This window comes from Tenrec ecaudatus, chromosome 6, assembly GCF_050624435.1.
Source record: "Tenrec ecaudatus isolate mTenEca1 chromosome 6, mTenEca1.hap1, whole genome shotgun sequence".
Lineage (NCBI taxonomy): Eukaryota > Metazoa > Chordata > Mammalia > Afrosoricida > Tenrecidae > Tenrec > Tenrec ecaudatus.
The window spans coordinates 127,374,941-127,402,084 of record NC_134535.1 but is presented as its reverse complement, the minus strand read 5'-3'; the positions used below and the strand labels follow the sequence as shown (position 1 = coordinate 127,402,084).

Sequence of the window (27,144 nt, the reverse complement as noted above, 5' to 3'; positions counted from 1 at the left end):
TGGGCAATCACCCCGTGGGGACGCAGTCCTCTGACAAACATCCGTAGGAGAGCAAAGGGGCAGCAGTCTCCACAACATTCAGACGACGGAAGGGAACCTGTAAACGGGGAGCTCAGGCAGGAAGTGGGAAGAGCGCTGTCACAGCGTCACCGAGCACAACGTGCACAGGTTGTTGGATGTGAATCGAATGTGCTCCTTTAACTTTCACCAAAACCACAGGGAAATGTTCCCAAGGAAGTTTTCAGGGTGAGCAGGTGCTGGCAGAGATGCCACGAAGGAACGAGGAGAGCCATGCCTAGAGGTTGCAGAAGATTTCACTTCTGGAATGGTCTCTTCTTCCACGTTTATTTAGTTTGTGGTTGAGCATGCATACAGAAAGCAATGCATACACAAGTGGGGCGCCAGGGGTGCCATCTGGGGCAGTGAGTGCTTGCTTCTGGTTGGGCGACGGTCCTCCGCCTCCTTGTCTGAGTTGCTCCGCCCCATTCATATCCTCTCCCTGCCAGGGAAAGCCTGTCTAATCTCTGGAACGAACGGGTATCATCAAAGTGGTCCCCATAGCTAGTTTTAGACCGAGCACGATGCTCAAGGTAGACATTCTTCACGAGTTAGGCTACACCAGGGGCAGAAGACTCCGGGGGGGAGTTTGGGTTCAGGTGCTCTCACGTGTTCTTCCGGGCTCCATGGCTCCAGAAAGCCCAGAGTCCATGAGGATTGACAATTGTGTCCTGTGTACTTTGTCTTGATCACGATTCTTTTATGGAATATTTGGTCAAAATGTTCAGTCATGGTGGCTGGGCACTGACTAACTAGCCCTCTTCTGGCCTCACGACAAAGAATCCGCCACATATTCCATATCCTCTTCCTGTTCCAGACTCTCCTTCCTCTGGTGCTCTGGATGAATAGATACCACCTGTTGTGTCTTGAATGGCCACCTGCAAGTTATTAAGACCCACACGCACATACACACACCCAGCGCCCTAGATCACAAACAAGGTTGATCAGAAGCCCCAAACACATTGTCACAGCCACCTCCAAACCTCAAAACCAAAAGACCACCTCCCAGAAGATGTACATCAGCATACTCAGCAGCCATTCTTGTTTTGTTTGGGGGTGTTTGTTAATATATCACACAAGTTTTGCAAATTCAACTATGTACCGGTGTGTACATGATTGACACCAATTTCAACAATTAGCCGTGCAACACCATGACCTTTTGGTCACCATTCACCCCACACTCACACCTTTTATTATCTCCCTTCTCTGTTAGCCATTAATAAACTTTGGGCTCCATCCATTTGCTTTTTCTTGACTTTTTTTTAATAGAAGTAAGGTCACACAATCTTTTTCCTTTTAAAACGGACTCTCTTCGCTCAGCATCAACATGCAGTCTTCAAGCTCCACCCGCACTGTAGGGTTTTGCTTGGTGTTTGCTTTTGCTCTTACTGCCTGAGTAGTGTCCCCTGTACATAGGTAGCATGCTTTATTTATCTGGTCAACTGTAGGTAGTTCCCACCTGTGCTCTCCTGTGAACGGTGCTGCAGAATATTGGTGCACAAGTCTCCTTCTGAGTCTTCGCTTTCAAGTCTTTGGGCGTCTGCGTAGGACTGGAATTTCTGGGGCCTATGGTAGTTCTGTTTTAGTTTTTTGAGGAACAGCCGCACTTTGCCACAGTGGCTGTACATTTTGCATTACTGCCAGCAATGAATGAGGGTTCCAATTTCCCTCCATGCTCCCCAACATTTTTAGTTCCTAATTTTAAAACTAGTGGCAAGTCATCCTAGTAGAAGCGCCTTGGTATCTCATTGTCATTTTGATTTGCATATCTCTGATGGTTCAGAACGCTGTGCATCTTTTCGTGTGTTCGGTGGGCGTTTGGGAGTTCTGTTTAATGAAATATCGATTCAAATTATTTTCCCATTTTGTGAGTGGATTGTTTATTTTTGTGTGTTATGTTGTCAAAGTTTTATATCTTTGGGCTGTTCTAGTAAGGTATTAGGGTTTCTGAAGATATTCAAGTAGAGTAGTGGATTACACAATGGGCTGCTAACCTTAAGATAAGCAGTTCGAGCCCACCAGCTGCTCAGAGGGAGAAAGATGAGGCTTTCTGCTCCCATAAAGATTAACAGCATCAGAAACCCACAGAGGCAGTTCTACTCTGTCCTTTGGTGTCACTATAAGTCAGAATTGATTCAATCACAGTAGATGAGGGAAGATATTGTCCCAATTGGTCTTCTCATTTTTTAGATGAACTCTTGTGAAGAGTGTGTTAGTTTGAGTAGACTTGAGAAACAAATTCATAGACACTCATATGTGTATAAGGAAGAGCTTTACATACAAGAGCAATTGAATATTGAAAATACTTCCCAGGCCAGTCCAGATCAAGTCCTTCAGTCCGATATTAGCCTATATGTCCAATGCCAATCTATAAAGCCCTCTTCAGACTCATGAAATACATGCAATAACACCGAATACAGGAAGATTACAGACAAGTGTGTGGAAAGTCTTGTGGATCCAGTGGCAGTGGAAGCATCTCAGTACTGGTGTGGGTATCTACATGGCTCCTCCAGCTCTAGGACTCTGGTTCTATCAGCATCGCTCCATGTGTCTTGTAAACAGGAATGTCTCGCAGGGAGTGAGTATGTGCCTCGCCTCCAGCGAACTATTTATCTCTTAGCACCACCAAATTAGATCGTCAAGCTCGAACCCGATTGACAGGCTAGACTCCACCCCTCCACTCTTAAGTCTCAAATTGACAACAGATTATGTAACTACCACAATAAGCACCAGATGACTTTAAGCAGATGCGTTCCTTGTAATAAGTTAAATTGTGCCCTCTCAAAGTCAATGTCAAATTCGTTGGGCCATGATTCGTAGTGTTTTGTAATTAGGCTTTATTTTGTGATCCGATGTACCATATGTACTCGAGTGTATGCTGAGTTTTCTTCAGCACATTTTTTATGCTGAAAAAGCCCCCCAGTTTTTTGTGGTACAATTAGGTGCCTCAGCTTACACTCATGTATATACAGTAATTAACCTATGTGTTATAAATCTTTGCCTCTATGGTGCACTGCATGGATCATAACAAACTATGGATAGCCTGGAGAAGAAGGAGAATGAATTCCACTGAATTTTGCTCATATGGAACCTGTCCTTGGATCAAGAGGCAGTGGTGCAAACAGAACAAAGGGACACGGCATGGCTTTCCAGTCAGGAAAGGTGTGCCTCAGGGCCGTATTCTCTCAATCTGTCTGCTGAGGAAATAACCCAAGAAGCTGGAATATAGGAAGAAGAACAGCAGCATTAGGATTGGAGGAAAGCTCATTACCGACCTTCAATATGCAGACGGTGCCGTCTAGCTTGCTGAAAATCAGGAGCACATGAAGGACTTGCTGATGAAGACTGAGGATTTCAGTCGCCCAGTGAGGATTTAACTTAAGGTAAAGAAAACAAAAATCCTCACATCCGGACCAATAGCAGCACTATGATAAAAGAAAAGATTGAAGTCCTCAGGGATTTCACTTTGCTTGTATCCACAATCAGGGCTCATGCAAGCAGCAGTCAAGAGATCAAACAATGCATTGCGTTGGGTAAATCTGCTGCACAAGACCTCTTTCAAGTGCTGCAAAGCAAGGATGTTACTTTGAGGACTAAGCTGTGCATGTCCCAAGCCGTGATTTTTCGATCGCCGTACATGCATGTGAAAGTTGGACACTGAATAAGGAAGACTGAAGAAGAATCAGTGCATTTGGATGTTTGTGCCGAGGAAGAATAGGGAAAGCATTAGGACTGCCAGAAGAGCAAACAAATCTGTCTCGGAAGAAGTACAGCAAGAATGCGCCTTGGAGGCCAGGGTGATGAGACTTCTTCTCACTTACTTTGAAAATGTTATCAGGAGAGACCAGTCTCTGGCAAAGGACATCATGGATGGTAAAACCAAGGGACGGTGAAAGGAGAGAAAGACCCCTGGCAAGGTGGATTGCCACAATGGCTGCAATGATGGGCTCAAACCTAAGGACAATGTTGAGGATGTCCCAGGACCAAGCAGTGTTTCCTCCTGTTGTCCACAGGCTCGTTATGAATCGGAACGGACTCCAGGGCACCGAATAATAACAGGAACCATGTTCATGAGGCAGGATTCCAGGATTAGAGACAGTCTTGTTGATGAGGCAGGAGGTGTACTCTACAGGATTAGACTTGAATCAGTCTCTTTGGGGATATAAAATGGATGAGCAAGTGAGCAGGGATCAGAGGGATCTACTACCACCAAGAAGGAAGACGAATCACCAGAGGGTGTCATTGGACTGAGGTCCCTTCCCAGGACCCAGGGAAAGATTGAGGCAGACCCATGGAGATCTCCAAGGGACATCAAACACAAGGGTGTTGAAAAGAGACAAGGGTCTTACCCAAGAACCAATAGGGAAAACACTTCCTGCTAGAGTTGGTGCCCTGAATTCTGACTACTAGCCTCCGAAATGTGAGCTAACACATTTCCTTTGTTAGGCTGGGTTAACTAGGATAGACAAATCTAAAGACACTCACAGATGTATCAATTTTATATCAAGAAGTAATTGTGCATTAATAAAACACCCTAGCCCAGTCCAACTCAAGTCCATAAGTTCCTCTTCAGACTCACACAGACACACACAATGATGCAGAATGCAGGGAAGTTACAGGCCGGTGGGTGCAGAGCTGTGTGGATCCAATGGCGGTGACCGCATCACAGGACTCATGCAGGTCTCCGCGTGGCTCCTCAAAGGGAAGGTAAAGACAGAGAGATAGTGACCCACCCACCTCCAGGGAGCCATTTAGCTCTGTGGCACCTCCAAATGAGATAATCAAGCTGTGACCTGATTGACAGGCTAAGCTCCACCCATATCTTCTTACAGGTGCCATGTTAGCACCAAAAGCTAACTACCACACCTTCTAGTTGTGGTATTTCTGTTACTAGATAACTAAAGCTCCCCTAAATCTCATTGTGACATTCATCAGATACAGGAAGGGAGGGGTAGACTTGCGCCCACTAAATGCTCCCCAGCCACCCCTCTGAGTCTGTCTGCGTATTTTCTCCGGTCAATGTGATGGTAACTCCTGGTGTGAAGTGTTGAAAGAAGGGCCTGGGTAGGAACAGTGGCTTGTCCAGGGAACGTGGAAGTTCCGATGGACTACAGAAGTTCTCCTCCCCTGAAGGACTCAGTCACTTTGCCCGGGACCAACCTGTTTAACAGCGCAGATGAGGAGGCAGGGGCCACACACAGAGATGACCTGATCTCAATGAATGAATGCGCACAACTCAGAGGAGGGGTGGGATGGGAGCAAACACACAAGTCTGGAAGACTGGAGAAAGGAGATGGCATTTCCTTGGGAGAAGATTAAGGATATCCTGGGAAGCAAGCAGAGGTCAAATTTTAGGTGCTGGGGTGAACATTGCAGGAGGGACTTGCATCAGCAGAGACACAGAGCTTAAAGGGCCCACTTGGGCTGATTCCATTTAAGGAGCAGACAAGGGTGAGGTAGGGTGCAGTACTGTCAGACGCTGAGAGGTCCAAGAATGTGAGCACTGAGAAGAAAGCTGGAGAACTTGGCCACTGACCGTGGCTGTCTGCCACCTTTCAGGGAGGAGGTGTTGAGCAGCCCTGGTGTGTGAGGACTTGGAGGTGGGACGCTACAAGCTCTGGGAGCAAGGGGAAAACACAGAGCACTGGCCTTGCAGAGAGAGAGAAGATTTTGTTTCGCTGTTCTGTGTGGTTTTTTAGTGCAGGAAGGGCTCCCCAGCCAGGTCTGGTGGCAAAAATGAAAAGGTGACCGAGACAGAGGCTGCAAGGGGCTCAATGAATCAAGCAAGTTCTTGAAGGAGACAGAAAAGCTTTAGAAGAAAGAGAAGTGTCCTCTTCACTTTGACTCTTTAACGTGCATTTTTAATTTTAGAACAGACTTACGTTTACGGAGACGGTGGCAAAGACAATCCACTTCCTGTATATCCCTCACCCAGTTTCCTGTCATTAATATCTGTACTTTACACTGGTAACAGAACTCCCGGCTTGATACAGCTCATCCCTTTGTCTACTACTGTCCTCTCTGCCCTAGGATCCCCCAGCAGGGCGCCACATGAAAGCTAGTTGTCTCGCCCTCTTAGTCTCCTCTGGGCTGAGACAATTTCTGGTTTCCCTTGCTCATCGGGACCTTGACAGTTTTGAGAAGGACAATAATGCCCTCTCAATTGGGTTTATCTGAGTTTGCTCATGCCCCATCTTCTTCAAAGGAGAACATGAGCAGGAGTGAAGAAGCGGAGAGATTGTCAACCAAAGGATGGGGTCTCGGGGTCCTTTTTCTTCTGGGCTGTCAAGTGGAGGGAACCAGTGTTGGCTTGATCCACAAGGAAGCTTTTCCCTGCGATGCCAGAATGATTCCATTTAGCAGTCATTAGAAACAGGAAAACTAACGACCAGCTGGTGGCAGGGCCTCAGCCTGTGAGGAGCAGTTCCGGCTATTCTACCAGGACGCTTGCTAGATTGTCTTCCCTCCGGGGCCCTGTGAGTAAGGCTGACCCATTTGGTGGTGCAAAGATTGTCGGTTTGAACCCATAGTGAGAGGCACCGTGGGAGAAAGGCCTGGCAATTTGCTTTCAAAGTCACAGTCTTGATAGCTCAACAGAGCGCGGGTCTCCTCTGTACACATGTGGTTGCCATGAATTGGAATCAGCTCCACAGCAGCAAGTTGGGTTGATCTGGATTGGGTTGATCTGGGTTGGGTTGGGTTGGGTTGGGTTGATCTGGGTTGGGTTTGGTAAACAAGGTAGCATCTAACTGAGCACCCAAGTGCATCTGTCAAGTCTGATGAGGCAGGGACATTACTACCACATGTCAATTAACCACCCTGTGAGCAAACATCAACCTCATAGCCTCCCTGTTCCCTGTTTTACAGTATAGAAGCCTTTTGGGACCAACTTGGCACCCTGTATTAAAGAATAAAAGCTCTCTTTGGTGTTTGATACTGACTTATTCCCTTCTCATTTTAGACGCTGCTATTGAAGCAGAGGGAAGCGGGCATGGGATGGAAGGTGCCTTGGTGCCTTGCCACACAGTGAGGCGTTCTTTGCAGTCCCTTCCGTACTGCTGTCTGCGGCACAGCCCTGGAAGCCATTCCTGGGTGGCACTGGTTTCATGGCCCTGCCAGGCAAAGCCTTCTTCCACAGTGTGACAGAAAGTGAGGCCCAGGAGCCTGGGCGGTGCAGTCCAGGAAGCGTTGGACCACTAACGGCAAGGTTCCAGCCCACTAGAGAAAGATGTGGCTTTTTGCTTCCACAGAGCTTTACAGCCTCCGACCCCTCCCCCAGGAGAGGGAATAGACTTGTTGGCAGTATGTTTTTTTAATAGTTTACTTAGCATCCCCCCAGGCCAATTCCCGTCCGTCATTCAATCAGAACGGGCAGCAGGGTTCATTCCTGTGTGAGCCTGTCAACCCAACTATACCCCGGATTGCCCTTCCTCAATGGGTTCCTTGAGCCGTCCTCCTCTCTTCAAGGGGAACTTTGAGCCCCCACTCCCAAAAAAAAAACCGAGAAAATTGCCGTTGCTTTCCCTCCTCTGGGGTTAGCTGTAGGGCTTCTGGCTCCTGAGTGTGGTCGTGCCCTGGGCTGGATGGGGCCCGAAGCCCTTCCTTTGCCCACCTGGTTCTACTTCTCCAGCCCGCTATCCTTCTTGCCACCTAGGCTTGGAGCTCAGCTAGGCACCTGGCCTTGTAGAGATTGGCTTTGGATCCTTAAAAGGAAAGCTTTTTCCTAAACAAACCACTTGCGAGGGTTTTGTTTGTTCACTCAATTCCCTGGCCTTTCTTCCATGGTGCCTCTGGATGAGCCCTGAGTACATGAACCATCTGCGTGGAATTATCTCCCAGGCTCCCGCCCAGTGGAGCTTTCTGCCATTCTTTGCAGTGGCAGGGACTGTAGAGGGGATTGCTTGACTTCTCCTCCTGGTGGCTTATTCAGGTATTTCTGGTCAGCAGAAGGGAAGGGGTGGGTGGGTTGCCTCCCCTAAAAAAGGAGGATAAAATGATTTTTGTTTTTATGAGCACCAGCCTAGAATGGAAGGATGTCAGCCAGCCTCTCCCAGGCATCGGTGCATTTGGGCAACAACATCCCCAAGACATTGGCAGGGCGGAGGACCAGACTGAGGGGAACCACACAGCCAGTTCTCACCACACTTAAAACCGCCAGCCCACATGTGTTGGAAACACCATCAGTTGGGCAGCCAGGTCCCAAAGGAGCCTGGGAATCCCAGGATTGCCCAGCCTAGGGCGCCAACTGGACCAATGCGAGGTGCAGGGGAGGGAGAAAGGTCCCCATCAGCACCATGGCCCTCGACCCAGTGTGTGGGGGCCTGAGCCTGAGCCACACACTCAGTTCTAGCCGAAAGTACCTCCAGCTGGACACACACACACACACACACACACACACACACACACACACACACACACACCATCCCTTCTGGGAGAGCAGAGCCCACAGTCTGAGCGGGACTCTTGCTCTGCTTTAGGGCTTGGTCAGGAGACCCTCACTCATTGCGTGTCTTTTTATTCATCAGAAGCTAAGCCTGACCCCGGTGCCCAAGCGCACAGCTCGGCGTTCATCCTCAGTCTCGCATCCCTAGGCTTCCAGGACCTCTGCTTTCCCTTCTCAATACTCCAGCCACGCGCACCTCGCTCTGTATGGCTCTTCCTGAGGGCTGGAGCCACCTCATCTAGTGCAAGGGTTAAGAGGGCCGGGAAGTTGTCCATGGCGGTAGAAGGGGGACATGGACTCATCGCAGCGCTAACCCTGTGGCTGTCACGACACCCACCTGCTGTCTCTCTCTTCAGAAGCACTTCTTCCCATGCAACTATTTTGATTCCTTACGGGCCAAAAAGGCTAAGGCGGGGGGCGGGGGTTCCTGGTAGAATTCTCACCTTCCCTGTGGAAGACCCCAGCTTGATTCCAGGCCGGTACACCTCCAGTGCAGCTGCCAACCTGTGCATGTCCCCGTGACAGAATACAGAATGTTTTCCACCAGAGCCTCCAGGCGGAGGTAGACCAGCAAGAAAGGCCTGGCAACCTGCTTCCCCAAAGTCAGCCGAGGAACACACGATGCATCACAGTGGGCCAGTCCACTGTGCAGTGCAGGGTGCCACGCAACAACCGACAAGGAAGGGCCAAACGTTACCTTTCCTGTGTCACAGCGGAGAGCACTGTCCCCACCAGCCCAGCCGGGAACCCCAGACCCCACTGCGTCCTTGAGTGTGCTAACACACCTAGTGGGACAGCCAACCCGCACACACCCCCTGGGGGGTTCCTCAAGTCCACCGCAGGCCCTCTCTCCAATGTCCAGAGTCACTGCCAGGACCTGGAGCAGAGAACGAGGCAGCCTAAGGAGCCAGACTCTGGCATAAGGGTGCCTCTGTTGAGAGAGGGGGGTGGGTCATAGAAACTTGAGGCCTGCGCATTGGCCCAGAGCCCACCCACTCGCGTCCAGCCGGCCACGACACTGGAGGACTGTGACTCACTGCCCTGGCAAGCCCTGGTACGAGTTCAGCTGGTGGGGGAGGGGAGGCGGTCCTGGCAGGAGACATGCTTCTCAGGCATCAAGTTCAAGACGGTTGGGTCTGCTCCTTACTGCTGCCAATGCAAGTCTACCCGAACGTACCTCAACTTTCCCCCTAGGAAATGGGGTGTCCATGAGACTTTCATATTCAATTAGTTCTGAGGTTTCTCATCAGGAGTTTGATAAGGAGCCCCCGCACCCCGACATTTGCATGCACTAGATCCCCACCCTTGACCAGCTGACATCCCCTCCCCCACCCACATGCAAATATTGGGATGCGGGGCTCAGCTACGGCCTGATGTGGGTTCTGCGGCCTTCGTTGGCCCAAGCATGCGTCCTCCGTGTGACGGTTTCCTTTCCTTCTGTGTGATCATCTCTATCTGCTAGAGTCATATGTAAAACACAGGGGCATTTAGAGAAAAATTGTGACGTACGCATCTATGTAACTGCCACCCAAGTCAAAAGCTAGACCACACTGACAGTGAGCCCACCCCCACCCCCAAATAGTCTTCCCTGATGCCTCCCTCCCCCTCGAGGTCACCAATCACTGGACATTATGAGAATTGTGTTTTTTGTTTTCCTTGATCCTTTCTAGGTCCCTTATGGACAGTGTGGGCATCACTTTAGTTTAGCTATAAGGAATCATATCATGTGTTCTTGGGGGTGGGGTGGTGCTTGTTTTCTTTAACACGGTGAGATGCGAGATCGCTCCAGGATTGTAGCCAATTGCTCCTCGGCTGTCCATAAAATATCCCTTCTACTGCTAGACGGTCTTGGTTTCTTCCAAGCGAGTTCTCTGAACATGGAGTGATTTCCACTGCCCCCTCGGTGGCTGCCACGACCAACAGATGTTTGGAGAGGGGTGTAGACTGAGGGTGGGCCCAAACTCCTTTGTAAAGTGGGCATTCAGCCTGCAAGGCCAGTGTTAGCCCTGACAGCCAGGATAAATGCCGACATACCTTGTGTCTTGCAGCTTGCTGGGATTGCAGTCCTTGCCATTGGACTATGGCTCCGATTTGACTCCCAGACCAAGAGCATCTTCGAGCAGGAAGCTAACCATTCCAGATTCTACACAGGTGAGTGGGGGCGCCGGGGAGTTCCAGGCGCCTCCTGCAGGGCTGGAGCTTCCTGATCGGTGAGTGCCAGGACTGGGGCTTGTGCCATATGGGCCAGCCCCATCCCTTTCAAACCAGGCCTTTGTGTAGTTGTACCCGGGGATTTGCATCCAACTGATGTGGTTTCTTTTCATGTTGGCTGAGTTGTCTACTATTGGCTGATGTGAAGGTGGCCCTGTCCAAGTCGCTGCCGCCCTGGGAGCTGAAGGGACTTAGGTTCTCATGTCGTATGTGTCTCCTAAGGCTGTGGCATTTCCCTGGATCCAAAGACTTTATCTCGGGGGTCCACTGTGTCTGAGAAGGGGTGGAGGGTGAATATCCTCCCCCACTGCTCAGCTAGGAACTCTGAGACCCAGAAGGTCCAGCTCCTGAAGAATTGTCATGTGTCCCTGAGGGACTGGGGGGGGGGGCACCAATGGCGAAGCACTTGGCTACTGAACGGAAAGACTGCCAAGAGGCACCTCAGAGGAAAGGGCCGTTTGCTTCCAAGACATCCTAGCCAGGAGCCTGCTCTGAGGCACGGGTCTCTGCACTCGTCAGTCACTGAGTTGGAATCAGTCTGGCGCCAGCTGCTTTGGTTTGGGGATGGTTGGGGACCTTCTGAACTCATTGACACTGTCCACTCAGGTCCTCCCTGAGGTCTTGGTCCCCCATCGTTCGGTCACTCTGGCTGCCCACTCCCTACATCAACAGCATCCCTGACTGCATGACCTCCCAGTCCAGAGTAAGCTACCAGTCCTTGGGCTCCCCTGGCCGCCCAGCCTGCGGGGTCGGAAACATCGCCTTTGCAGGAAACAAGATGCACCTATTTTTAGGGCGACGCTGACATGTCATCAGGCCCAAAGTGCCAGTGTGGTCACTTCCTCCACACCCACCAAAGGAGTTATTTTTACAAAGGACACAGAGAAAGCCTCCTGAAAAGGGGGGTTATCTCCTGGGCTGGCCGGGTCTCCCCACCTCCCATCTCCACCCCTTGGGGGACTCTGCAAACAGCCCGTTGGGTTGCTTAGCATCTGAGCCTTGTGGATTTCTTTTTTCCTGGCTCCATTGCCCTTTTTTGCTGTTTCCATTTGAGTTTCTGCTTGTGCTTTTATTTAGGGCGTATCTCCCTATTGTCAGACAGAAAGTGAGGGAAAGAACAGACCGTGTGTGTTTTTAAAATCCATCGTTTTTTCAGGAGCGGGTTTCCATTGTGCCCCGACTTGTGTGTGGCAACAGAGCAGCATGCTGCTTGGCGGCTCCCAGCCATGGGGCCGGGGAGGGCTATTTAGACAGGGTTTGGGAGGACAGGGTGCTGAGGGGAGACTCGAGGTTGTGAAGAGCTCCTATGTCAGCTGCAGGGACACAGACACAGGTGGCAGGTGTTTCCTGGCCGGGGGGTGCTTTTCTAGCCGAGCACCCCATCCCCTCCCAGCACGCGTCCCAGAAGGGGTGCTCTGCCAGCCTCAGTTCTCCCTGCAGGTTCTGGGTGCCACGCCTGGTCCTTCTGCCGGCCGGCTCTTGTTTGTGTTGTCTAGCACCCCTGTAGGACCTGGGTGCTGCCCACATCAAAAGAGAAGACACTGAAGCTCGATCATGGGAAGTCAAGGTCACTTGGCCACGCCCATGCCCCTGAAGGTGGGGCTGGGATTTGAACCCAGACCTGTGCAAGCCTCTTCTTGGGTTATCTGGCCTAGATTGTAAGAGGCTCCCTGTCTAGGGATAGACAACTTCCCCAGGGACCCAGCAGGCTATTCCCGGGCAGCTCTCTTGTGTGTTGTGACTTCACACAAACACCCACCCTCAGAAAAGCCCCCCAGCCGGGAGGCCCTGGGTGGCAGTGGCAGGTGGGGAGGGCTGCAGGGGACAGGAGAGTGAATGGGTGACAAGTAGAGGATGCCCAGGCCTGCTCCTGGGGACCTCACAAAATCAGGTCTCCCAAGGCGTTCCCTGGGTCCCAGGTGGGCAGAGTTCCTGCTGGGAATGACCAGGAAGATGCTTCGGGGGCACGAACCCAAAGTGACACAGCAGTCCCTACAGGGTGCTCCGTGGTTACAGTCCACTCGCTCAGCCACAGGAGCAGGGGCCCTCCAGGCTGGGAGCCCACGGACAGAGAGAGACACAACTGATGCAAGATGTCCCAGCGAGCTGAGCAGCTGTTGGCACCTGAGGGCACCTCGATCTGTACTTTGGGATGGGAATTGTGTGGTCCCTGGGCAAAGGGTCAAGAAGTCTTTGCCCCGGAAGCCATTCCCCCTGAGGCTGTGAGACCAGCCTCTTCCTGCAGATGAGCTTGAGCGCCAGCTAGCCTGAGCCCTAGTCCCCATGTCAGGGGGTGGTCGCCCCTTGCACTGGGCACCAACTGCCTGCAGATCATCCCCCAGGCTGGCCTGACCACAAAGAAGCTGGCAGCCTGGGAAAAAAAATTCAGGGGTGCTGATCTATTCTCCAGCAGGGCCGTGGCTTTCAAAGGAGGGAAAGATTATGTAACCAGGCAGAGAAGCCAGTGAAAACGGAAAGTTTTCCAGTGTTTACAACACCGATCGGGAGTTCAGAATGGTTGGTGGCCTTATATGGGCCTTCTCTCCGATCCAGGCGGGAGAGTCAGGCCAGCCCGGCAGCAGGAGCAACCAGAGTCCCAGACTGCAGACATGTTGGGGAACTGTGTTGTCTTGGTGCTGGACCACCAGCCCTTCTTAACTCTGGGTGGAACTTCCAGAATGAGGGACACAGAACACAGGCATCTGGGGCTCCCACCAGCGGCTGTGATATGCACCCCAACCCTAGGACCTGTCCCCTTTCTAAGGACAAGAGCAGGCTGGGCCGGTTGGTTGGGTTGCTCAGGGCCTCCTCATTCCCCATCCTGAAACTGGCCTGAGAATGCCCCAGCTTGCTTGCGTAAAACCCTGAAAACAGCCGCCGAGGGAGGGAGGGAGGGAGGGAGTGCAGGACAGCCCTGGGGGACGGAACCCCTGGCCACGTTACTTTGCAATAATAAATTGTGCTGAGTTAAGTGGGACCGTGCATGGAGCTCCGAGCTGGCGTCTTCTCCTCCTCCCTCTGAGGGGGCGGGGCTGCTGGGAGCTGGCCCTGGGCCTGGGGTGGTGACAGGAGACTGGACTGTCCACTACCTGAGCCAGACGCGGAGCCCTGCTCTGCGGGTGACAGAGACAGCTCGGCTTCTGGTGATAGGGCTCCCAGGCAGATGCTGCTCTGCAGTGTTGTTTTGTTGGTTGTCAGCTGGACATTGGGCCTGAATGTCGGCTTGAAAGGGCAGGGTGAATAGCCTTGAGCCAGTTGTGAATACAGTCATCCAGGAGAAAGCTCCACCCCCAAAGCCCTCTTCCATGACTCAGATAGACAGCTGAGCATTCTCTTGTCTAGAAAGGGGATCCGTTTCTCACCACTGGCCTTCCTGGTGAGCTTGGGGTGCAGGCCCCAGGGGGCCTCTCCAAGGGGAAGCATTTGGACAACCCTTTTGAAAAGCAGCCCCAAGCCCTGCAGAGACTGACTCCATGGGGTCCGGAAGGTGCTTTCAGAGGAGCCCCGCCCTTAGCTGCTTGGATCACCCCCATCAACAGCTGCCGGAGGGTGGGACAACACAGTTCAGGGACCCTCCAGATGTGCAGCTGCCTACACAGTATTTAAAGACCGTTACCTTAACAGCCCGCTCTGCTGAGCCATGGAATATGTATCCCTTTTAGAACCCATTAGGAAAACCTCTCTCTCTCTCTCTCTCTCTCTCTCTCTCTCTCTCTCTCTCCATGGGAAACGCCTTTTCCTGTAGTTAACCTCCATTGCTGCTGGGCCTTAGAGTAAGTGCACCTGTCTGCAGAATTCCCACTGTCTTTTCTGTGCTCATGAATCCCTTTGATCTCTTAATATCCCCTCTGTCCTCAGCCCAGATGCAGGCTCAAAGGCAGGTCTCTCCCAGCTGCTCTGGCCTGCCCGTCCTCCATTGTTTCAGCCTGGTGGGATGGGGGGACTGAGCAAGCATAGCACACACGTGGGGCTGCCCAGCCCTCCCCACTCCCCAGCCTAGCCTAGCCCACTGGGGTGCAACTGCCCAGGAGGATGGGGCTGGACTCCAGGAGAGGCTGCATGTGTCACCTTGCCCAGTCTGGGCTGGGCGTGCGCGGGAACAATGCCCATATTCACATACCACGCTGGGGCTTGCCAGGACGCCCACGTGACCTGACATCACAGCAGATGCAGGGGAAGAGGGGAGAGGCACAAGCGGGACCTTGTGTGTGAGCTGCTCGGGGCTGCCCGCACAGAGCTTCAGGGCCGGCTGCATGCTGGGTAGCCTGCTGAGCCACGGCCCCACACGGAGGGCACCAATGGGAGACCATGAGGTCACTGTGTCCCCGTAAAGGTCTCTCCTTGCAGTGGCCTGTTGTGTATGGTGGAGAAACGTCACAGTTGCCCTGCTGGGAAGCCTCTGTGGTCCCATTTTGACGACAGCAGGGAGGGAGCGACAAGTGAGTGGACACTCAGTCCTGTGACTGAGGAATCACTGCCGTAGCACTGGTGACACAGTGCAGAGCAAGTCGGCCAGCTCACCTCAAGGTCGACAGTTTGAAACCACCAGCCGCCATATAGGAGAAAGATGAGGCTTTCTACTCCCATACAGAGTCCGTCTCAGAAGCCCATAGGGCTCGTTCTGCTCTGGCCTCTATAGGGGCAAGACTGCATAGCAGGAAATGGGGTTTCCTGTTTGGGCCTCTCTATCACTAGCCTTGGCAGGTGTTGTCAGGTGTCAGCAAGTCAGGGCGGCCCCAGGGCGGCCCCAGGTGTGTAGGGTGGAACTGCACCCACAATGGGCTTCTCAAGGCTGTGACCTTTCAGAAAGAAGTCACCAGGTCTGTCTTCTTAGGCACCACTGGGTGGGTCTGAGCCTCAAACCTGTCCGTTTGTAGCTGAGCTTAACCTTTGCCAAAGGATTAACCAAGGTCAACAAGATAAGTTTTCTAAAACAGGAGTCTAAAGTTGGAACCACGGTTCCAACTCAGAGAATCCTGCACAGGGTTTCCAAGTCTGTGAGTCTTCACAGGAGCGACAGCTTCATCTGTCTCGTGGGACACAAGTGGCCGGTCTGAGCCTCTGACCTTGTGGTTAGCCTAACCTGCTGCACTGCCGGGGCTCCTGAGAGTTAGCTATGATGAGCCTTTCGTGGGCACTGGGGGATTCTACCCTGTAGTCCTCAAGAAGCCCCTGAAGTGAGGGAGGTGTGACTGCCAGCCCCACTGTGCACAGGGAGATAGAGGGGATCGCACGGAGTCACAGACAGAGCTTTCAATTGTCCCATGGGACCGCCGCCCCTCCTGGAGCTAAATACGACAGGCCAAGGACCCCGTGGAACTTCTGCCAGTTTCCTCATGCAGCCTACTGGAGAGGAGGGTAGAGGGGCACATGGGGGGTGCCTGCAGAACGGGCCCTCTGGGTTCCCCCGGGAGGGTCATGGAATGAACAGGGCCAGGACTTAGCACAGTATTGGGCCTCTGCCCCCTCACCAATGAGCCATTTGATTTGAGGACTCAAACTTGTCACCCACCCTCCCCTAGCAGTGAGGGCCCTTGGGCGTGACTGCACAGGCCTAACTGCATGGGTGGGGCACCCTTCTGGCAACCAGGTAGAACTGGCAAACCCCAGAACTGGATATCTGAGTGTGCTCAGCCCTTTCCTGTGAAAACTGCCTGGGCCCCCTCTCCCGGGGAGCAGAGGCCAGCAGGAGGCTCAGCAGAGCCGAGTCTAGAGGCGCTACTGGTTGTAATTGGCTTGTGTGGAGCTGATCCTGCTGGAAACGGCTAAGGAACTGGACTGGCTTGAGTCCTGTGTGGAATCTGGAAGCTCCTGTGGCTATTCTGAGTCCTGGGGTGTGGTGAAGGGTAATGGGCCCCTCCCAGAAAAGCTGAAGGGGAGGTCGGAGCAAAGGGGAGTGGAGAGGAGACAGATCACATAAATTAGAAAAGGAATGTAGGAAATGTCTGGGTCCCTGAGCTAATGTGTGTGTGTTTGTGTGTGTGTGTGTGTGTATGTGTGTGTGTGTATTTGCCCTCTGCCCTCAGGAATTTATATTCTGATTGGAGCCGGGGCCCTCATGATGCTCGTGGGTTTCTTGGGCTGCTGTGGAGCCGTGCAAGAGTCCCAGTGCATGCTGGGATTGGTGAGTATGGATTGGGTCCCTCACCGTCACTCTGACTCCCACTCCCCAGCCTGATCTCAGCAGACCCAGCTCCTTAGGGCAGGTGAGAGGGGACAGCAGGATAGGGGAAGAGAAGAGGTATTCAACGGACTTGAGTTCACCTCATTCTCCCTAGCATTCTCCACTCGGGGGTCTACCCAGGCCCCTCTGCCACTTCCCAGAGTCAGCTCATGCCAGGGCCTGGCTTTTCCCCTTAGCGGGAACCACCTTGGCTTTTGTACCCTGGATGCATGGGTGCTTTGTGACTTCTCTTATTTCAAAAGGGGATCTGATTTCCTTCCCTACAACCCGCCAAGTTGTGTTCGCTTCCTTTCTTTGCTCAGACCGTCATGGTTTTGTGAGTGAGTAATGATGTAATTGCTCCAAACTAACACATCCTGAAGACTAGTGTCGGAGGCTGGGTTGTGCCCATTTCTTTCCTCCTCCAACCTCCTATTTCCTGGCCTTGGGCTCGCCCTTCATGGGCTGGAAAGCTCCCTTGTCCCTTTAGGTAGGTCCTTTGTGCCACAGAGAGTTGCCACTCTTCCTTATCCCAAGATGCAACTGGCTCCACGCCCCCCTCACACCACACTGACATCCCAGGGCCTGGATTTCCAACCGGCTGGCTGGGATTTGTCTTCACGCCTGCCCCCTCTTTGCCTTCCAGTTCTTTTGCTTCCTCTTGGTGATATTTTCCCTTGAAATTGCTGCGGCCATCTGGGGATTCTCCCACAAAGAGGAGGTACGTTCTTCCTACTGGTTTTTCCAATCCTGCCATGCTGTGGGGGTGGGGGGAAGGAGGGTCACCTAGTCATTCCGCTTGGCTTTCCATCCTAGACCCTGCCCCCGGTTGCCCACATTCCCTTGGGCCACCAGGGTGCATGCTGCTTGAGAGCAGAGAAACGTGAGTATTTTCCACCAACGGTGACTGTTAGGCCACCGCTGCGGGTTTCCTTCCCTCGGTGGAATTCCCTCAGGGAATGCTTGCTCAGTTTGGGAATGGAATGTGCGTGTGCGCACTTCTGGCATGGAAGGGGGAGAGGCGTCTGCAAAGTGTCATGGGAGAGATTTGCATCCAGAAGTCCCGTGAGGTTGGAAAAGACCTAGGCAGGAGGCTCTCTCTGGCTTCATGGAAGAATGAGCCTTGGCCTAAGCCTGAACTAGGCCGGAGGGTTCCAGAAGGCGAGTTGGTGGGAAGAAAGGTTTCCAGGCAAAGGAAAGCTTGGAGTACAGCTAAGTCTGGGCTTCCCTGGGGAGTCACTAAAGAGAGCTGAGCCAGGACGGGCTATGACAGAGCAGAATTTTACATGGGGCCATCTTATCGTGTTTAGCGGGAAGGGGAAGACAGGAAGCATGCTGGATGTCGGGGATTCTATTTGGGTGGGATTTTCTTAACGATTTCATAACATAAGCATTGAAAGCCGTGATGACCATGGACAAAGGAAAGAACCATTTCAAAAGAGGCTAAAGGGAAAGAGCTGAGTGTTGACTAATTAATAGGCTATGGAAGTCGAGGGAACAGGCAAGCATTCAACTGGGAATGCACCTAAGTGCCAAAGATAACCATTGTCACCCATAGCTCCCTTGTACGCCACATTCAATGCCCTGGGGGCATTAACGGAAAACAAGGCTCCAGGAAATTTGACAGCTACCAATTGAAATGGTTCACCAAGTTGCCGCAGCCCTGGAAGCACTCCGTAGTCTATGCCAAGATATTTGGAAGGTAACTACCTATCTCACCGAATGGGTGCTCGTTCCAAAAAAGGCGACCCAACAGAATGCAGCAATTATCAAACAATACCACTAATATCACATGCAAATAAGGTTTTGCGGCTGAAGATAATTCCAAAAGGCTGTAGCAGTCCATTGACAAGGAGCGACCAGAAAGTCAAGCTGAATTGAGAAGAAGACGTGGCAAGAAGGATAAGATCAGTGATGGGTGGTGACAGATAGCTCGGGGCTGAAAGCAGAGCTATCGGAAAGCTGTTCTGTTTGTGTCTCGTGGACTATGCAAAGGAATTCAGCTGTGTGGGCATGGTTGCAAAGTATGGGGATCGTTCACTGTGCTCATGCAGAACACGCACGTAGACCAAGAGGAAGCAGCCATCCAAGAACAAGGGATCTGCATGTTTTAAAATCAGGAGAGGCGTGCATCAGAATTGTATCTTTTTCACCATACTTAGTATCCAAACCCTGTGTTGAGCAATTAATCCTAGAAGAGGGACTAGATGAAGAAGAATGGGGTGTCAGGATTGGAGGAGACTTGATAACGACCTGTGATACGCAGATGATGCATCGCTCTTGCTGAAAGCCAGGGTGACTTGAAGCACTTACAGATGGAAACCTAAGACTCCAACCTTCAGTGGGGATTGCAGCTCAGTGCAAAGAGAGCAAAATCCTCACAAGGGATCCAATAAACAAAGATGGTAAACAGAGTAAAGAACTGAAGTTGTCAAGGATTTCATTTTACTTGAATTCACAATCAGCACTCATGGAAGCAACAGTCAAGAAATCAAATGATGAACTTTTTTTTTAATTTAAAAAAAAATCAAATGATGTACTTCCCTGGGAAAATCTGCTGTATGAGACCTCTTTAAAGTGTTACAGACAAAGATGTCACTTTGAGGACTAAGGTGCTCTTGACCCAAGCCGTGTGTGTTAGTCTGGGTTGACTAGAGAAACAAATTCATGGACACTCATATGTGTATAAGCTCTTAAAAAACAAAAAGAAAAAGCTTTATATACCAGAGCAATAAAATATTGAGAAAACATCCCAGCCCAGTCCAGATCAAGCCTATACATCCGGTATTAGCCCATATGTCCAATATCAATCTATAAGCTCCTCTTCATACTCACAGAACGCAAACAATGATGCCGAATGCAGGAAGATCACAGACCAGTGGGTGGAAAGTCTTGTGGATCCAGTGGTGGTAGAAGCATCTCAGCACTGGCATGGGTCTCCATATGGCTCCTCCAGCTCCAGGGCTCTGGCTCTCTCAGCAGAACTCCATGTGGCTTGTCAACAGGAATGTCTCCCAGAGAGAGTGTGGGTGTCCCACCTTCAGCAAGCTGTTTTTCTCCTTAGCAGCTCCAAATGAGGTCTTCGAGCTGTGACCTGATTGACAGGCTAAACTCCACCCCTTCATTCTTCAACTTGGTAGTCACAACAGATTATGTAACTACCACACCTTAGTGCTTTCAGTTACCTAATATGCGAGTGAAAACTGGACAATAAATAAAGGTGAAAGAAAAGCTGGTGCATTTGAAGCCTTGTGCTGACGAAGACTACTGAAAGTACCAAAAACAAACAGATCCGTCTTGGAAGGACAGCCAGAGCTTCCTTCAAAGTGAGCATGGCGAGACTGTGTGTCACCACTTTGGTCATGTTATCAGGAGAGACCAGTCCCTGGAAGAGGACATGATGCTTGGTTAAGTAGATAGTCATCAAAAAAAGAGGAAACCTCCCCCTTCCCTACAAAAGAATTCACTTCAGAGGACAGCACTGAAGCTACAGCTCAGGGAGAAAGTCATATCTGATCAGAGCACACAGGAGAAAATGAAGGGAGAGGATGAAAGAATGGAGCACATCCTGTCCCACCAAGCCCTGAGGACAACATTCCTGCTCAGAGCAGCTAAAGCACAGAGAGCACCATATGCCCGGCCCCACTATGAGACACGATGTCCCTCACTGACCCTTAGCACTACAGGGGACAACACTGGAGACACAGTGCGGGAATTGTGCCTGATCTGACCCCACCACACCGAGGCGAAACACTAAGGGTTTGCAACAGAACAGCAAGGGGAACAGAGCAACGAAGTCCCCAGGGAATACCAAAAATAGACTTTGGGGCCAAGGCATGTCACCCCATTGGGCCACACCAAAAAACACTCCTAAAGGTCAACAAACAGACCTTGAACTATTGATAGGCTTTTCTCTCTTTTTTTGGTCATTAGTTTGTTGTTATTGTTTTCTTCTGTTGCTTTGTTTTTGTGCATATTATTATCTCTGCAGGTCTATCTAGATAAGACAGGAGGGATGAACAAGCTGAGGAGAAAACAATGGGACCCACGGTTCCAGGGGGACAGGGGAGAGGAAGAGGCAGGGGAAAGGAAGTGGGTGTTAACAAACCCAGGGACAAGGAAACAACAAGTGATCCAAAATCGATGGTGAGGAGGGTGTAGGAGGCCTGCTAGGGCTTGATCAAGGGCAATGTAACCAAGAGAAATTACTGAAACCCAAATGAAGGCCAAACATGATAGTGGGACAAGAGGAAAGTAAAAGGAAATAGAGGGGGAAAGTATGAGGCAAAGGACATTTATAGAGGTATAAATACCTCTACATATATATACGTAAATATATATATATATATAACAATAGGGGCATAAATCGATGTACATATATGTTAAATATTAAGGTAGCAAGATGGACATTGGAGCTCTACTCAAGTACTCCCTCTACACAAGAACACTTTTTTCTAATAGCCTTGCATTCTGTGATGCTCGCTTTCCTGACACTATCACTGACGACAAAAAGGGTGCTTAAGCAAATGTGGTGAAGAAAGCTGATGGTGCCCGGCTATCAAAAGATATAGTGTCTGGGGTCTTAAAGACTTGAAGGTAAACAAGTGGCCATCTAGCTGAGAAGCAACAAAGCCCACATGGAAGAAGTACGCCAGCCTGTGTGATCTCAAGGTGTCCAAAGGCTCAGGTATCAGGCATCAAAGAACAAAAACTCATATCATTGTGAATGAGGGGGAGCGCAGAGTGAAAACCCAAAGCCCATCTGTAGGCAACTGGACATCCCCTTACAGAAGGGTTTTGGGAGGAGATGAGCCAGTCAGAGTGCAGTACAGCACCAATGAACATACAACTTTCCTCTGGGTATTTAATGCTTCCTCCCCCTCAGTATCATAATCCCAATTCTACCTTACAAATCCGACTAGACCAGAGCATGTACGTGGGTACAGAAAAGTGCCCAAAACACAGGAATCCAGGACAGATAAACCCCTCAGGACCAATAATGAGAGTAGCGATACCAGGAAGGTGGGGGAGAAAGTGGGAACTGATCACAATGATCTACATATAACCCCCTCCCTGGGGGATGGACAACAGAAAAGTGGGTGAAGGGAGACATCAGACAGTTTAAGACATGAAAAATTAATAATAATTTATAAATTAGCAAGGGTTCATGAGGGAGGGAGGGAGGGGAAAATGAAGAGCTGATACCAAGAGTTCAAGTAGAAAGAAAATGTTTTGAGAATGATGATGGCAACAAATGTACAAATGTGCTTGACACGATGGATGGATGGATTGTGATAGAAGTTGTATAAACTGATTCTTTTAAAAAAGGAAATACATGATGAAATAACGCAAGTAAAAAAATGAATGAAGCTTATCAAAATTTAAGAGGAAGCTTTGAAAATAGACTACATAAAAAACTTTTTTTTAAAAAAAGAGGAAGCCTCTTCACAAGATGAATTAACACGGCGGCTGCAACAATGGACTCAAACCTAACCATTGTGAGGGTGGTGTAGGACAGGACAGTGTTTCGTTCTGGTATGCACAGGGTTACCATGAGTCACCGAACACAATGATGCGTTAAGGACTTAGCATGCAGTATCTTGTTTAATCTTCCACGTTCTGAGGTAGAGGTTGTTTTAATCACCGTCCTACATATTTACAAACTGATTCACAGAGAGAAGGTCTGGTAATTTTCCAAACATTAGACAGCTTCAAAGTACGGAAGAATATGAAGGAATCAAGAGAGTCAGTGAAGAAACTAGCCTGTTGGACTGTCTTCATGGACCGTCGCCTTGCCTGCCTTGAGACCAGAAGACAGATGTTACCCAGCCCTTCTGATCAGGGCCACAATAGAGGAATCCTAAAAATATAGACTAGATCTCATTCTTTAAGATTCTCGACTTTACTGGTTGAGACTAGAGGACGCCCTGAGACTATTGCCCTGAGATAGGTTATAAGCCTTGAACCAAAACTACCCCCGAGGTCACTTGTAGCTAACTAGCAGGTTGGCTCATAAAGTAAAGAGCATTGCTAGGGAGTTCTGTTCAGTGTTTTGTATCTGGATAAGACCAAATGGTCAATGATCAGTCCACAGTGAAAACGAAAGAGTAAGGGGATGGGGAACCCAGATGGCGAGAAGCAAAACATCTAGATGGCCCTTCATGAGAACGTTAACATGTGGTGGCCAACAGCTATGAGCTGTGTGCAGTGAGGGTGAAGTGCCCATGAATCGACTGTAAACCCCCGCTGTGAACACAATACGAGATCTGAAGTGGAAACAGCCACGTAGGAGCAGGTCCTTGGGGTTGAAGCGAGTCAGTCTTGCTGCGTAGAAGGGAAGGAGCTGCGGGGGACTGCAGGGATGAACTAAACACGCAAGGGAGAAAGGAAAACGGAAGCAAGCTCTTCTCGAGGGGGCAGAGGGCCTTGTGGCCCACACAGCAGGAGTTGGGAGGGGCTGCAGAGGCTCTGAGCAAGGTAGGACTCAAATCTTCTCGGAGCCCAGAGGTTGTTAGCACATGAGCAAGATGGAATGGGTGACATCTCCTTAAGAATCATTTGAAAGAGCTGTCTCTGTGTCCATTGTAGGTGATTAACGAAACCCAGAAATTTTACCAGGACACCTATGAGAAGCTGAAAAAGGACGATGCCCATCGGGACACACTGAAAGCCATCCACTATGCGGTAGGTCATCTAGTGGGCAGAAGAGACTTGGACGCTAGGTACAAGAGGGTGCCAACCGTCTTTAATCACCTTTTCTCACTTTCTGCAGTTGGACTGCTGTGGGATGGCTGGAGGCTTGGAACAATTTATTGTAGACATCTGCCCCAAAAAGGAGTTGATTGCAACCATCACAATAAAGGTAAACTTAGAACAAGACTCTGTACCCTTGACCAGTTGTCATGGGCAAAGCCTACCAGGGTGGATGGGAAATCAGCCAACTCCTTGGGGAAGGACGGGAGACCAGGCACTTCATAGAGACCTCTTCCATCTGGGGCAGAGCGCCAGGGTGGCCATCTCCCTGCCTTGGAGTCTATCTCTGCAAGGACAGCCAAACAAAGCTCAGGCAGAGGGCATGAGCCAAGTGCCCCAGCTCCCAGGGTCACTCTGATACATGGAGGTGCCCTCTGCTGCCCCACCTGCCACCCGCCCCCACCCCACTCCTCAAGCTATTCGGGATAGGGCTCCTCGAAGCGCTGGCTCCTTCAATGACCTAACACTTCTTTGGCTTTGTAAGCAGCTCTGAGTGGCTAGCTAGAGCTATGTGGACACTCTGGAATAGTAAGAAATGACCCCACCGCCAGATCAGAATAGACCCCAAAGCAAAAGGCTGAGTCTTCTTCCCTCCTGTGTCTCTCTTGTGTCCCCTCCTGCCCACCAACCAGGACATCTCTTCTTCCTCCCTCCTGTTCCCATTCATCCCCCGGGACCACCAGTGCCCTCTGGGTGAAGTGGGTGCTGTGGGAGGGAGGGGTACACCAGGAGCTGGGAAAGATTGTGATGATCTCTTGTGGTTGCCTCCCTAAGCCCTGCCCTGAGGCCATCAACGAGGTCTTCCACAGCAAGTTCCACATCATTGGCGCAGTGGGCATCGGGATTGCCGTGGTGATGGTGAGTGCTGGGTGGCACCCAGGAGGGGATGGTGATCTTGGTGCTTAGGATTTCTTAAGCACCTGCCCTGGGCCTGGCCCTCTTTGATCGCCCATCAGTTGATCTAAACTCTGCCGACCCTGCAGGGTAGATAGTTAGGACTTTCATTCTACAAGCTAGGACTTCGAGGCAAGGAGATTATTGTGAGTTGGCCAAAGTCTCTTGGCTCATTATTGAAGAGGCCAGGATTGGAACGCCAGTGTGCCTCCAGAATCCATTACGATCAAGGGGACACCAGTGGAGCAAGAAGGTAGATGTCCCAGGCCTGTTAGTCTGAGGAGCAGCTCCAGAACACATGCTCACCAAGCACCAGCGGCCCGTCTTGTCCCCCAAAGAGCAATTCCCCAGAAGCTACATGCATTGGCCTTGGTTCACCTCTCCCTTTAGCCTGAAAACCACCCACAGGTGGGCAGGCAGAAGGAAGAGAAGACAGAGCATTCAATAATTCACTCTCTGATGGACCACCTGCTGGGGACCATCCAGGGCTGCTCAGGATCTCCAGGGTCACCTCTGACCTCCCAGTGGCTGAGTGGTGAGGAATCCACAGGGGGGACTCAGCCCTCAAGTGGGGCACCTGGCTCAGCAGAAGCCCTAGAAACTTCCCCCAGTTTCCCTCTGCCCCTGGTGAGACGCATCCAGAGAGAGAACAGCCTCCTTTCTAATTGGTTGTTTACACCTCAGCTCTACATCCAAGAAAGAGCTTAGAGCAACTGCCAGTAAACGACATCAGAGTATAAAGTACACACACACTTAGAGCAACTGCCAGTAAAAGATATCGCAACGCCCCTTAAAACAGAGTATATATTAAAAAAAAAAAACAGAGTATAAAGTACAGAGAGAGAGAGATAGCGCGCACAAGCATGGCCTGTTGGAAGATCTGGAACTGGAACATTAAATAGCTTTGGGCTTATTTGCCTTGCCCTGAAAGTTCTCTCAGGAAGGTATTTGTACAACTCCCAAGAACAAACACTGCTGGCTCAGAGACCCACACGTCCAAGACAGCCCGTCCTGTTATCTAGCCTACATCTTTCCTGCTTCAGTCTCCACTCACTCGGTTGGCCTAATGGACACCATCCCCCACCTTGGTGGCTTTGTCTCGGGCTGATTGCCTCAGGTCTTTCCACCCGACTCCTCACACGCCTTCCTGTCTTCCAGATATTCGGCATGGTCTTCAGCATGATCCTGTGCTGTGCGATCCGCAGAAACCGAGAGATGGTCTAGAGTCAGCACACCTCCCTGAGCAGGAATGTTTGCCCTGGCAGAGTTTTGAAGGGTTTTTTTGTTTTTGTTTGGGGGTTTTTTTGCCACTAACTTTCATATTCATTCTGCATTTCTAAACAAAAAAAATCTATTCCCTGTTTGTCTTTTTAATACTTTATTTGATATTGGCATTTATAGTTAAGGGATTTGGATGGGGGTCCCTTCTTTTTTCTTTTTTTTTTGCTTAAGCAGAAATCCTGCAATGAAAGGTACTATATATATGCTAGACTCTAGACAAAATATATTGTACATAAAGAGAATTTTTTGTCATTAGATAAAAATATCTATCACATTTAATCAGGTTGTAACTTATGTTGAAGACAATTTGATACATAATAAAAGATGACAATATCCCGGACTGTTGTTTGTCTTTATTTCTTCAGTGGCCTCCGTCTTAGATAGTGAAAGGAAGAGGGAAAAACCAGAGCCTTGTCTCTGGACACCTCCATCCCGCAGCGTGATGGGTCTTAGGAGTTCAGGAACAGATGGGAGTGCCATGAGGGTGGGGCTTGGCTTCAACTACTACCCTATCCCCCGCACTGGGAATCGAGTGTGTACGGTACATAGTAGCTACTCAATCAGTCTTGTTGGCTGAATTATTAATGAGCACATCTCCTTCAAGGGTTCGTCAGATAACCACTGAGAGATAGATGCCTATGAAGAAAAAGATTTGACTCTACAACCCCTGGAGCCTTATGAAAAACCATCAAATTTATAGGGTTGCGGGTCATCTCCGTGCCTGGTGCCGGAGCTTGAATCCCACTGGGCAGGCAGGCAGGCAGGGAGGAAAGATGGTGTAAAGCAGAGGAAGGAAGCAGGACAAGCTGCATCCCGGGAAGACAGGTCAGTCGTCGGCCGTTCTTGTGACTGCTGACTTTGTTGTGCTGAGCTCTTGGGAATGGAGCTAAAATGTACACAGCTCAGAAGCTAGACAAACTAAGGAGAATAAGGGGCAGTGTGTGTGCTACAACATGACTGCTGCTTCGTTTCTGGCACCTGGGGCCACCCACAAGAACCTCCTTGTACTTCACTCCTAATCAGGGGGGCGGGAGAGGGAGGGGGGGATTCTGGGAAGCACAGTTCTGCTGAGCCCAGGAGAAGTCCCCACTTCTCAAGTCTGCAATCTAGTGAGCCACTCAAGGACATAAGCAGGCGATTAGGACCGAGCGGTGAACCAAGTAATGAGAAGCCTTCTCTGATGTCCCGCCTCTTGATTCCGTTGGAGTTCTGTTATCCCACTGGAAAAAAGACTGGTGCATTCGAGAAAACAGGCAGGCTGGGGGAGTCCTGTGCCTCACCCCTGCCCTGTTCCCGTTGTCATCTGAGTGCTGGAGAGCTCACAGCTTGTCCAGTTGTGGGA

The 27,144-nt window shown here is 50.6% G+C and overlaps 1 protein-coding gene across 1 annotated transcript in view; it reads left to right on the top strand.

Annotated features, from left to right (window-relative positions):
• CD9 (CD9 molecule) overlaps positions 1-26,133 on the top strand; it is a 47,466-nt gene extending 21,333 nt beyond the window's left edge. Inside the window, exons 2-8 of the mRNA XM_075553134.1 lie at positions 10,549-10,651; positions 16,738-16,835; positions 17,521-17,595; positions 23,463-23,558; positions 23,647-23,736; positions 24,402-24,485; positions 25,680-26,133. Of these exons, the coding sequence (XP_075409249.1) occupies positions 10,549-10,651; positions 16,738-16,835; positions 17,521-17,595; positions 23,463-23,558; positions 23,647-23,736; positions 24,402-24,485; positions 25,680-25,745 (612 nt within the window). The 3' untranslated portion in view covers positions 25,746-26,133. The remainder of the gene's footprint in view (positions 1-10,548; positions 10,652-16,737; positions 16,836-17,520; positions 17,596-23,462; positions 23,559-23,646; positions 23,737-24,401; positions 24,486-25,679) is intronic.
• Positions 26,134-27,144: the final 1,011 nt, after the last annotated feature.